Source organism: Sarcophilus harrisii, chromosome 6 (assembly GCF_902635505.1).
Source record: "Sarcophilus harrisii chromosome 6, mSarHar1.11, whole genome shotgun sequence".
In the NCBI taxonomy this organism is placed as follows: domain Eukaryota; kingdom Metazoa; phylum Chordata; class Mammalia; order Dasyuromorphia; family Dasyuridae; genus Sarcophilus; species Sarcophilus harrisii.
Genome location: NC_045431.1, coordinates 186,319,123 through 186,332,458, shown reverse-complemented (window position 1 = coordinate 186,332,458; position 13,336 = coordinate 186,319,123). Strand labels below are relative to the sequence as shown.

Sequence of the window (13,336 nt, the reverse complement as noted above, 5' to 3'; positions counted from 1 at the left end):
ATATACAAACAGGCAAGGTAAAACTAACAAGCTTTCTAATTGTTCTTTTATTTTTTTATTTACTAGATTTCTTGCAATGTTGAGACATAAATATAATAGAATTGCATATGTTTAACATATTGGACTACTTGCCATTTAGGGGAAGGGGTGAGGGGAAAGAAAAGAAAAAAAAAACTCTGAAAATAAGGTTTTACAAACGTGAATGCTGAAAATCATCTGTGCATATGTTTTGAAAATAAAAGTTTTAAGTTAATAAAAAAAAAGAGAGAGAGAGAAACATAGAATGTCAGAGCTTCAAGGCACCTTAGAAGAAAACTTTTTAAATTGTCGTTTGCAACCCTCATGAAAATGTGGGGGTCACAAAACTATAATTTATTATCAGTAAATGTTTTATTTGTATGCCAATTTCACATACTTGTATACCTGGGGTTGTGTAAAAATTTATCAGATAAAAAGGGTCATGACTGGAAAATAATGTAAGATGCCCTACCTTACTTAGAACATAGAATGTCAGTCAAAGCTAGAAGGGAACATAGACTATGGAATGGGACCTTAGAGTATGGCATTTCAGAGTTAGAATGGTATATAGAACATAATATCAGAGCTAGTTCCTAGAGATCATTTTACAGATGAGGAAAGAGACTCAGAGAGACAGAAGAGCTGGTTTTCATTTTTATAGGCGTACCCCCTTATGCACAAATAATTTATTATGGTGGCTCTTCCTTAAAAAAAAAAAAAAAGTACCTTTTACCATAATTTTTAGAAGAGCAAGTGGTACACTAAAAATCAGAAGCAAGTTGAGCTGTGGACAGAATATCACATTGGGAGTCAGAGGACCTAGGTTCAGACCGCACCTCTTCTCCTTACCACTTACTTGGGCAAATTATTCTCTAAGCCTCCTTTTCCTTGGTGGTTAAATGGGATGGGAGAGTTGAATTAGATGATCTTTAAAGACCCTCCCATCTCTAAGTCTAAAATCATGAGCTGAAATTTCACTTAGCAACCAAAGTGTGTTTCCTTTACAGTGTGAACCACTCTCAAAAGGGTCTCTTGTCAGGTAGGAAAGTGGTGGAAATGACTGTTCCTTCACATCTAGATTCTATGGAAAATCCCCCTGGACTTTTGGCAGCTAAAACCAAGTCTTCTTCAGGTTAGCAGGAATTTTATAGAGCATTAGAGTTTTCCTTCTTCAGCCTACCTAGCTACCATAATCCAAGTCAACTGTGAGAGGGCAGGTTTCTAGTCATGGCAATTCCCATCTCTATAGGGGTCTGAGGTTACCAGAGTACTTTCTCTACAACTGCCATTTCAGTTAGCTAGCATCAACACTATCTCCATTTTAAGAATGAGAAACTGAGACTCTGAACCCTGGTCTTCTGATTCCTAATCCATCAGTGCCCACCATATGTTCTGCCCTAATGCCCTGCCTTCATGTTTGAAGGGCTCTCCTGTGCAGTGCTTTTATTGACTTCCCCAACATGTCAGCTTTAATGTCTTTAGAGCCAAATCTGGAGTCAAGGACAGTCATACAAAGTCTTGATGTAAACTCTTTCATTTCATTTGGGAGGAATATTCCTAAAATGGACCACTCTGTTGAGAGTCTTTGTAGGAGACACAGGTAGGTTACAGGAATAAGTTAGATGGAAGGAACAAAAGAAGGACTCAACCTCAAGTTGGATTGGTCTAGGTGCCTTTTACCATAAGATCCCAGAAGTTTTCCAATTAAGAAAAATTGTATTAATATTAACTCATATTTACATAATAATTTCAAGTTCACATATATGAAAAGGGAAAGAGCCATATTTGGGATTGTTGGTTTGGTCAGGGGAGAGTAGCATAGAATCACTTCCCAAGAATACTTCCCTTTCTAAAATTTTATAACCTACCTTAACTTGATATGTCTTTTTTTTTAAAATTTTCACTTTTTATTCTGATATTAAATACCAAATAAAATGAGCACTTCCCATTAAAAAGCAGAACAGAAAAAAAGGACTTCATCTCACATATAACTTGCTTCTATCTCCAGCTACGCAATACATTTAACATGTTATTTTTTAAGCTCTCCTGTCTAGTTGGATTTCCTGCTGATTTTTCTCCACGCATTTCTCAGTTAATAAGTGCTCTCTGTATCTCTAATTATTTACCACTTCAAAAAGAAATGCTATAAATATTTGTGTATGTGCAGGTCCTTTTCTGCTTTCTTTGATCTTTTTATTATAAGCTTAGTGGCAGTATCACTGGGTCAGAGGATTTGCAGGTTAGTGACTGTGAGGGAGAAGAAAATTGACTGGTTCAAGTTCTTCTAGTCCCAAATCCAATGTCTTCACCCTAACCATGATGCTATCTCCCTGCCCCCAGAGTGACAAGGAAAAAATATCCTATGGTTTTTGTAGGTGGCAATAATCTCCATATATCTCTAAGGTTTCTTCTGGGGCTTAAAAACAGATGTGACCAAAGTAGGGAGGATATGAAGCTACCACCTGAACTCTTTAGAAAGCCATAGTAATTCTCTTCCTTTCAACCCCCAGTAAACCCAGAGCTTCCCCAACTTCTCACTCAGAAAATGCTGGTTTCCTCACCTCAGCTGAAGTTTGGTAAGGGGAGGGGCTCCTAATGTGGCTTCCCTTTCAGTGAAGACCAGAGATCTCTTACCTTCTCATGGTGTAACTGAGCTGAAAAGTCTGTGGTCAACTGTGGGATGGCATTTCCCACAAAGTTGCAGAAAATTTTTGTCCAGCTGACAGTTCCTCCCAACCCTTCGCTTCAGTTTTGCATGTGTATTCATGCACATGTGCACATATGCACACATTCATTCATATATACATTCACACACACATACGTCCATTCAGTTTTCACAAATTTTCCATCGACTCTGTGAAAGATCTTCCTCCTTGAATCTCTTGAATTCATGAGTCCAAGGATAGCTTAATTTATAATAGTCTAAGTTGCTTTTTCAGGTAAACCTTTCTGTCCTGGAAATCTACCTGCCAAGTTATTGCTGAAGATTTTCATATAAATAGATACAGATCGATTGATAGATATATGTCCTTATATCGAATAGTCCACTACAGAATTAATGAAGCCCTTTCACATGCATTATTTCCCATTTTTCCTCTCATAGTAATCTGATGAAGTAGGTAAAGTAAATGAACTTCCACGCCTCAATTGCCTCATCTTTAAAATGATATTGGGGGTTGGGATGGATTCTATAACTTCTAAGATGTCTTTCAGCTCTAAAGTCGTGATCTTTTGAGCCCCACCTTACAGCTGAGGAAAATGGGACCCAGTCTCCATAGCCAAGTCAGAACTGAGCTTGGATATAAGCTTCCTCCCCGCCCCCCACCTTGGCCAGTGCTTTATTGTATTTAGTATATCTTCACATTATAGTTATATGGGTTCCTATTCTCTCTCCTTGGCAAAGCTGTAAATTAGCTCCTTGAAGACAGCCCCTAGCCACGGCATCCTGGCATTCTGGGCTCCCCTTTGCTGTGCTCATCCCTTGGAATGATTTCTTTTTATTTGCAGGCTGTTTCTTATTCCCTTACTAGATAGCAAGTTTTAGGAAGACTAATCCTGAATCTTTTCCAAATTCTGTGACTCTCCTAGCATCTAGCACATAAAAAAACCCTAATAAAAATTAAACATTCCTAGGATTGAAACCATACTTCCTACTCCAGAAAGTCTTCCCTGAATACTCTTGTCCCCACTCTTTCTACCCCTCTTCCCAGAATTCCTACTAACTAGGGATGAATTATTATCAGAGGTGCATGTACCAGTACCCAAGGACTCCATTGAGAACTGTTCTAGAATTGGGCAGCCTGCTTGAGAAGGAAGAGCAGCTGTGACTCAGTGGACTGCATGTGAGAACTTTATTTTAAAGTCCTCTCAGCAAGCAATCATATGGTATCTTTTCCTGTTCACCTATTTAGACGTGTCAGTAAATCTATGCATCTTTAAGTTTTTTCCTGCTTCTTAAAAACAGATGTAATAAAGGCAAGGAGAAATAGGAATCCAACACCTTAACTTTAGAAAGTAAGAGTAATTCTGTCCTTCTCTACCCCTAATGGAACTGGACTTTCCCCAACTTCCCTCCAAGCAAATTGGTGGGGGGAGGAGGAAGGGATAGGAACTCTTTGAGTTTAGATCCTGCCTCTAGCATTTACTGGGTATGATCCTTGGCAAATAATTTAACCCTTCACAACCTCAGTTTCCATTTGATAAAATAAGGATTATAATATTTCTGACCTCACAGGCTTATTGGGAGGATCACTTAAGATGAAGATCTCATTTGGGGTAGATGGTCACATCTTGTAGTGGTTCATGGTTGTTGATGGATACATTTTATTTTTGGTGGTGATGGGCTTTAACCATGGTATCCCTCTTCTAACTCGTCATTTACATAGCTATGAAAATAATCCTTAAATCTCTTTATAGATATAACCAATTACTGCTGTGCTGCTACTGCTGCCATCTTCCCTACAGTTGAGCATTCAAAAGGCATCAGTTAAATAATCATTAACATTGAATTAAGTGCCAGACAGGACCAAGGGCGGAATCTTGTGGGGTTTTTTTCTTTTAAGTCTACCTAAAGTCAGACTTTGGCTTGAGAAGTTCCACTGACTTTGCCTACAAATACAAGATGATGAAGTTGTTGTGTTAAAAAAACTGAATTTCCATCGTGCTTTGTTTTTCCCCCCCTATACTTTGCAATACTGAATGTTTGGGGCGTGCTTCATGCCACTTCCCCCTTTTTTCCCCCATCAGACGAATGCACCAAGAAATTTATAGGAAGTGACATATGATGACAATATGATGACGTACTAGCTCTTGCACAGGGACATGCTTAAATGGACAGTTTTCTTCTCACCAATGTACCCCTTCTCTAGGCAATTTATATGGCTGGCAAAATTATCCTTCCAAGATACTCCCCTGCGCAGAACCCCTCTGTCCTTTCCATTTGCTTATAAAATAAAATATGAAACCCTAATCATGGTTTTAAAGGTTCCCCCCCCCCCATAATCTGGTTTCACTCTATTTTTCCAGCATTATTCCTTTATTTCATATGCACCTAGCCAAATTAGACTGCTACCTGTTTTCCAATCTTGACATTTCTTTTTTTCCCTTCACAAAGTTTCCATTGACTCTGGCCCTAGATATGAGAGATCTTCCTCCTTGAGTCTCACGAATTCATGGGTCCAAAGATAGCTTAATTTATAATAGTCTAAATTGCTTTTTCAGGTAAACCTTCCTGTCCTGGAAATCCACCTGCCAAGTTATTCCTGAAGATTTTCATATTGATAGACAGATTTATTTGTGCAGTTCATTCCCTGAGCTTGCAACTCATTCTTTTCTCATCTCTTCCTGTAGAAAACTATTTTGTCCTTTGAAGTCCCTCCATAAAATCCTTCCCAACCTTCCTCCTCCATAATTTTTTTTTTTTAAGGAATTTTGTCTGGATCATCCTTTTTTTCCCCAGTAATCACTCTCTACCTTAAATCATCTTCTGTACTGGTCATTCTCCCTCTTTGAGGGCAAAGAGTGTGTCATTTCCCAATTTTGTATCCCCAAGTAGAGTGGACAATGGTAGGTACTTATCAGTTTTCTATTGAGTTGAGTTGGGTCTTCTGATCACTTCCTTGGTGACAAATCCTGGCTTTTTTCAGAAAGAGGTTGCCTTTTATGAGAATCAGATTAAGAATAACAGCTGCTGCTGTTAGCTGCCACATGGAACTTGGGCTGAGTTATCACCAGATGTGAATACTAGGGTCTTAAAGCCCCATTGAAGACTGCTCTGGAACTGGGAAGGCCGCCCAGGAAAGAAGAGCAGCTGTGGCTTGGTGGATGCATGTGAAAACTTATTTTAGAGTCTTCTCAGCCAATAGGGAGAGTCAACCTTCATACAAAGCCAAATTGAGGTCTCTTATCTAGGTGAAGCCTTACAATTAGAATTTCCACTCAGGTAGGTCTGTAATTTGATGGAGTTTGTGTGGCTAGAGAAGGTGGGGAGTGAATTGGATGGGTAGGTCTAAATTTTCAGCTGAGTGGCAACAGCCTCCCACACAGCATCCTGGTACTCTGTGATGGCCAATTGGAGACAAAGTGGAATTTGGGAAGGTCTGAATTAAATTAAATTTTCCAAATGCTGTTTTTTAACTGCCAGAATTGTTTTGTGGAAATAGGAAGTTTCAACTTTATCTTATTCAGTATGCAGTATGCATACTTGCAGCAGTATGCAAGTCTTTTGAAACTGCGTGGCTAAGTACATAGAACCCCGAGTGGAGACAGGAAGTTCTTTGTCATTTATTTTAGTTTCCTCAGTTGTACCTACTTCTCAGGATAATGAAATAAGATCGCTTAGCGCAGGATGATGAGGATAATAATGATCCTCATTTGTTAAAGGGTGATAATACTACCTGTTCTGCTTCCCTTCAAGGGCTGTAAAGAATCAGCAAGATAAAGAGAAATAGTAATAATAATAATAATAATAGCTAGCATTTATATGGTATTTTGAGGTTTGCAATGAACTTTTCATATATTATCTTATTGAATTCTCACAACCCTAGTAATTAGGTACTATAATCCCCATTTTATAGATACGAAAAAGAGGGTAAAAGTCACATAACTTCAAAATATCCAAGACAGGATTTGAACTCAGTTCTTTCTGACTTCAAGTCCAATGTTCTACCTACTGGACCACCTAATGGACTGAACTGTAAAGCAGAGTACACCACAGAATACAAATTCACCTTTCTATGGCACTTTAAGGTTTTTAAAGTATTTTCTGAACAATTTGGTGAGGCAAGTATTAGGATGCTACTTTCCTCATTTTACAAATATAGAAAACTTTTTCTTTCTTCTCCTCCTCCTCCTTTTCTTCCTCCATTTCCTCCTCTTCCTCCTCCCCTCTGTCACTGTCTCTCACACATTCTCTCTCATTCTCTCTGTCTCTGTTTCTCCCTCCTCTATCAGTCTCTGTCTTACGTTTTCTCTTTCTCTTACACATTGGCGCTGTCTCAGCCCGGCCTTCCTTCCCCCCTCCCCCACCTTGACTAACTTCTTACTGTAATTTAGCATTTCCTCCAATTATGAATAGGACAGCTAGGTGGTGCAGTTAGAACACCAGATCTAGAGTTAGGAAGACTCATCTTCCCGAGTCCAAATCTGGCCTCAGACACTTACTAGTTGTGTGACCCTGACAAGGTGACAAGTCACCTAACTCTCTTTGCCTCAATTTCTTCCTCTGTAAAATTAAAATGATCTGGAGAAGGATATGACAAACCACTCCAGGAACATCTTTGCCAAGCAAACATCATATAGAGTCACAAAAAACCAGATAGGGCCAAAATGACTGAACAACAACCAATTGTGGATATAGGTAATAAACATCATTCTGAGACATCTCCAGACCTCACCAGACCCCTGGTGTAGATAAGCATTAGGATCTTTCTCCTCTCTGCAGTCTTTGGCTTTATTATTACAAGTCAGCAAGTGTTTATTAAGCACCTACTGTGTGCCTGCCTTTACAATGCATGAACTGTGCTGAGCACTGAAGCTACAAAGACAAGCAAAAAACAGTGCCTTATTCTTAAGAAGCTCCCAATCTAATTAGGGAGATAACATGGGAATTTTATAGGAACTAAATCATTCAGAAATATTAGGAGAGACTTTGTGCTATAGTGGAAACTGCTGGTCCTATGAGTCAAAGAGAAACTGTTTTAGTGCTAAGATTAGTCATTTACTGTGTAACAATGAAAAGTAATTTCTTCTTTGAGCCTCAGTTTTACCGTCTATAAAATGAAACAATTTGGCTTCTTGGCCATTTTTACTTACTGCTGAATTTCATTTAGACTATTACTATACACCAGGTGACCTTAAGGAAGTAGGCAGTCTTATAATGACAGAAGATCACCTTGCCTTTGGTGGTTATAAGGCATGGAGCTCCCCTACCCAATCCCTGCCACTTTTGCTTTTTTTAGAAGGGTTTTGGCAGAAGATAGTTTTATCTTCAGTTGTTTATCTCCAGAGTAGTTTTCTTGTATATCTCTTTGCCAGATCCATTCATCCCATTAGATGTTTATTTTTGAAGCACTTAATGTATTACAGGACTCTACCATATTCACACTACATGGAATGTAGAGATATATTACCCTTTACTGTTAAAGAGGTCATAAGTCTAATTAGAGATGCAATGGTATGCAAAGTTAAATGGAAAAAAAAAACGTTGTAGAATATGTTATTCTATGTTACATGGCCTATATGAATAGTCAGCACTTTAGAGAAAGGCACATCAGTAGTTGTGGATTGAGAGACAGCTTCCTGGAGGAAGACAGGACTTGAACTGAGCCTTGAAGGCTGTATGGCTAAACGCAATCACTGACTGGCTATGTGATCTTGTACAGTTAACTGTCTGAGCCTCAGATTCCACCTCTACAAAATGAGGGGATTGAATCAAGTGACCTCTAAATACCCTTCTCGACCTAACAATCTATGCTTCTGGGTTTGGTTTGGTTTTTTTAATCCCCTTATTTCATCTTTTTGTTTCTGTTTTCTTCAACTCCTAGTATGGTATACAGTAGGTACTTAATATTTGTTGAATGGGTGTTAATGAGTGTTATCCTTTTAGTTTTAAGGTGTTACTATTGGTGGATATGGGTATGTCTCAAAGAATCGGCAATGACAAAAGGCTCAGCCCGCCCTGAGTACCTGTGAGAACATGTTCAATTTGGCTTACAGCCGTAGCTGCTATTGCTGAGGTCTGTCACTGTGTGTCTCAGGAGCCAAATGATACTTTGGCTCATAAATAGGGTCCACCCTGCCGCTCTGTTTATTCCTCCCCAGGTTGGGTCTGCGGTCTGCCACCTTTTCCCTGGCTTGTTTCACGCTTTCTTTATCCCTTCTCCGCTGTCACCTCTCAGCCCTCTACCCAACACCGCAATGGACTCGGCTTCCTGTTTCTTCGTCTATAATCTGGGAGGTGGGAGAGCTGGGGTGGGGGTAGGGGATTGAAGGCAAAACCCTGGTGGGGAAGCGGCTTCTGCAGAAAAGCCCTGCATCCCTTAGGGAAATAAGAGAGCAGATGTGGCCACGCACTTTGGGGGGCGAGGGGAGGGGGCAGCACTGACAAGAATGGAAGAGGAGAGGAGGGAGGTAAGCGAGCCCGAAATGCTTACTTAAGAAAAGAAGCTCGTGTATACCAGGAAATAGAGGAAGGAAGTCTCCCGTGAGAGGTGATTTGGGAAGAGCCGGCTGAGCACAGAATTGCTTCTGGGACGGCGAAGACGGCGTCGAGGAAAGGGAAGCAGGTGGAGAAATGGAGGGCTGGACCGTTAAGAGTCAGAAAGCCGTGGAGGCATTGAAGAGACTGTCAGGAATCGGGGCGAGCCTTGAAGGAGACCCCGAAGTCTGCAGGTGTAAGGAGAAGCTCAGAGGAGGCGGCTCCTCCAAGAAGCCGGCCGCCGAGGGCTGTGCAAGTTGCGTTCGTGCCGGCGAGCCAAAGGACGGCGCCCGGGAGCTGTGAGTTACTTGTCATGCAGGTCACACCTCCGGCTTTCCTCTCCTAAACAAAGGAGAGCAAATGCTCGGGTGCCCCTCCGTGGGCCGCGCGTCCGCGCCCGTGTCTCCCGGGAACTTCGTTGCGGGCTGGGGGCTGGGGGGTTAATCTATGTGGGGAATGAGAAAGGACTCTTGTTTGGGTTTTTCATCTCATCAGCGCGTGGGCTGAAAGCCCAGCCTCTTGCCATTGTGCCGCCACGTGTTCCAGGAGCGCTCCGAGCCGGAGCCGCCGAGGGGGCTCTATCTAATCAGCCCAGGCAGTCTCTCCTTTCCTTCCCGACCGGAGTCCGCCCCCTCACCGTGGGGCTGCCTGGCTTGGGCTGCGAGCTGGGACTGAGCAGTGAATGAAAGCCTCGCCTTTTCCTCCGGGGCGGATCGGGCTGGAAGGGGGCAAAGGGGTGTTTCCTTTTCATGTTTCATTATGCATCTTCTAAACCTAACCCAGCCCTGTGTGTGTGTGTGTGTGTGTGTGTGTGTGTGTGTGTGTGAGAGAGAGAGACGGAGTCTCTTTGTTTTTTTAAGAGGGGAGTGATACTCCGATGAGATGTTACTTGTTTGCCCCCAGTCTCTCCATTCTGAATGGTTTGTTAATAGCAGTCAGTGGGGAGAAGAGCCCAGTAGAACATGTTCTGACCTTCGGAAATCAGAAGACCTAATCATCCCTAGCTGTGTGAACGTGGGCAAATCACTTAACCCCTCCCAGCCTCATTGTCCTCCTGTCAAATGGGTAGAATAATGCCTTCACTTACCTGCCTCATAGTTATTTTATAAGGGAAGCACCACGACTATGGAAAATTTGAATTGTCATCACTATTATGATTTATTGGAGTGTTTTCATCCTGCTGAATCCTTTTGGTCTTCTTTCACATGGGAAAGATGGCATTTGAGGCCAGTCCTGTACCACAGAGCTGTGGCTGAATGAGACAGGTGCTGATTAATTCTGCATGTCCTCTCCTCCCCCTTGCCCAGAGTAGTAAGTGCCAGGGAAGGAAAGAGGGGCCTTTTGTGCAGCATAAAGCAGGGAAAGAGCCCTGTTCCTGCTGTGCCCTGAAGCTTACCCAAGATCAAAGGCTCCTGTGATTCTCAGTTAAACCCTTGTAATCGACATGGCCGGCCATAGTGGGGAGTACTTTGCTGTGATGGACCTTGAGTAGGGAGCAGAGAAGGGGGAAGAGGTGTCTGGTGCATTTCATCTCACCTACACCTCCTGCAGGTATCCTTCCTAGAAAGAACAGGCAGCATTCTCTCGCAGAATTGGGGTGGTTTTCTAAACTGTCAAGAAATTCTTTACTTGGTGCAATATCTGATTTCCTCCCATCATATCCATAAGCTGTTAGCTGGATGATAGTTAGATTATCATTTCGGAAAGCAAAAGTATCTTATATCCTCCCGCTTTGCTGTCTGCAGCAAGCTTTTCTCCCTTAGACCTTATACTGCACTGTTATGCATTATTTTTATGTGTGACTTACCATCATGCTAGATTCTGTGTGGACAAAATCTCAGTATATTCCTAAAATGTTAATCTCTCCAGGAACTAGCATACAGTAGGTCTTGCTATTTGGTGATGAAAAATGAATGAACATTAGACTTAAAGACAAAAGATTTGGCTTTGAGTGCTTGCCACTAACAAACGGTATAACTGTAGGCATATCTTTTTACCTCTGAGCCTCAGTTTCTACATCTGTTTATCTCTCCAAGGGCTACAACACAGCAGATCTTGATATTTAATTATGGGAAATGGATTCATTGAACTTGGAGTCAAATGATTTAGCATTGAGCGTTTGCTACTAACATGTACTAAATATAAGCATGTCCCTTTATCGCTGAACCTCAGTTTCCACATCTGTTTATCTCTTCAAGGGATAGCACACTATAGGTCTTGATATTTGGTGATGGGAAATGAATGAGCATTAGATTTGGAGTCAAAATATTTCACTTTAAGCATTTGCTACTAACAGATTATGTAATTGTAGTCTTTACCTCTGAGCCTTAGTTCCCATATCTGTAAAAAAGGATGATAGCATAATAGATTTAGAACTAAGGGTCATTTCATCCAACCCTTATGCTTTAAAGATAAAGAAGTTGAAGTCCAGAAGTATTTGAAAGGATCCATTAAAGTTTCAGAAACCACTATTGCTTTTAGTTAGAATTTGAGCTCCTTGGGATCAGGGACCCATTCTTATGTTTCTTTTTATCCTCATCTCTTAGCAAGATGCTTGGCACATAGGAGGTAATTCATAAATGCTTGTTAATTGAATTGCCCAATGTCAGTGGGTAATTAATGGCAGTCAGAATTTGAATGTGGGTCTTCTGTTTCCAAATATATCATCGTTTTCAATGTGCCTTGCTGCTTACTTATCTCCCTGTGTTGCTATAAAGAACTTTATAAAATATTATATATATGCTATTATAGGATCATAGACTTTATAACTGAAAAGGTTAGGTTTCATTCCTTATGCAACTAGATGACTCTGGAGTCAGCAGGATCTGAATTCAAATCCAGCCTCACACACTTTAACATTTCCTAGCTGTGTGACCCTGGTCATAATGCCAATTGCCTTGCCAAAAAAAAAATTTAGTTTAGTCTTTGATTGAATGAATCAAGGCAGATGATTTAAGATTCTCTAAAACTATAAAACGCAGAGCAGATGCCTGCATAAAGAGTTCCTTTTACCAATAAAATCACTGGTCTGACGTGTCCCAATCCCTGTCCCCCCCAAATCCCAACATAGTCCAAAATGCTGATGATATAGAAGAAGAAATCAAGAGAAAAGTGATTTGTCTCAATTTGCGACCCCTTTTCTCCCAAGAAAATTTTTACATGACTCTGGATATATAGATATATAAAATATACAAATCAAAAAATTCAAATCAAATTTATTAATAATAAGTCATAATTTTGTGACTCTATCTGGGGTCACAACCCATGGCTTAAGACAGTTTGGAAGATATTCAGGTGGCTAGAGTTTGTGCCAGGTCATTTGCCTCTGACCAAGTAAAGTGGTCATTAGTGTTTCCTCTTAGCTACTAGTGTTAAAGGGACCCTCATGCATTAAGCAAACCAGAAATATAAGGAATAATGCAAAAATCTGTCTCTTTCATATTTTGTTGAATTAGGATAGATGTAGAATATGGGGGGGGGAATAAGAGTATTTTGATGTTAATACTATTAAACTTTAGATTGGTCATGTTCTTCTGGCTCATATGTAGTTAAGGGTTTAAATATCTGAATATCCAAAAAATCATTCCCAAAACAAACCATTAAAAAAAAAACTCCCTGGGGATTTTCTGAAAAGCTGCCATGTTACACACTTCCTGGAATCTTTGAGACATTGCTGTATCTTATTTGTTATTTCCAGAAGTACATTCAATTTTTTTCCCCTCCTTGTTCTTTCCTCAAAGTAATTGTCCAAGTCCAAATCCAGCTTATCTTTCTCCATCATTTTCAGCTTGATGGCTTCGGAGGAGCAGCACTGGCCCGTGCCAATGAAGGCCATTGGAGCTCAGAATCTCTTGACGATGCCCGGGGGAGTGGTCAAGTCCGGATACCTTCACAAAAAAGGTGGTACCCAGCTGCAGTTGCTAAAATGTAAGTCCTTTCAGCTATTTTAATTTTGTGTCTCCTGAAGCCCCTACCCATCTAATCATCCACTGTTTCCCACAGTGAGCTTTGGTACCAGCAGAATAGTGCAGATATTCAGGGTGCCAACAAAGCATAGCCAAGAGATCCTAGAACTGAGAGATGGGAAACTTTGAGTTGTAGCTTGGACTCGACCACTCTTGT

At 40.8% G+C, this 13,336-nt stretch overlaps 1 protein-coding gene across 4 annotated transcripts in view; it reads left to right on the top strand.

The window, feature by feature from the left end:
• SH3BP2 (SH3 domain binding protein 2) overlaps positions 1–13,336 on the top strand; it is a 110,586-nt gene that overhangs the window by 73,985 nt on the left and 23,265 nt on the right. For 3 of the 4 annotated variants that reach the window (XM_031942376.1, XM_031942377.1, XM_031942375.1), the window contains one exon: positions 13,002–13,141. In XM_031942376.1, the coding sequence (XP_031798236.1) occupies positions 13,002–13,141 (140 nt within the window). Of the gene's footprint in view, positions 1–9,099; positions 9,514–13,001; positions 13,142–13,336 lie in introns of those variants that run through there. The other variant, XM_031942374.1, reaches the window with a different exon arrangement.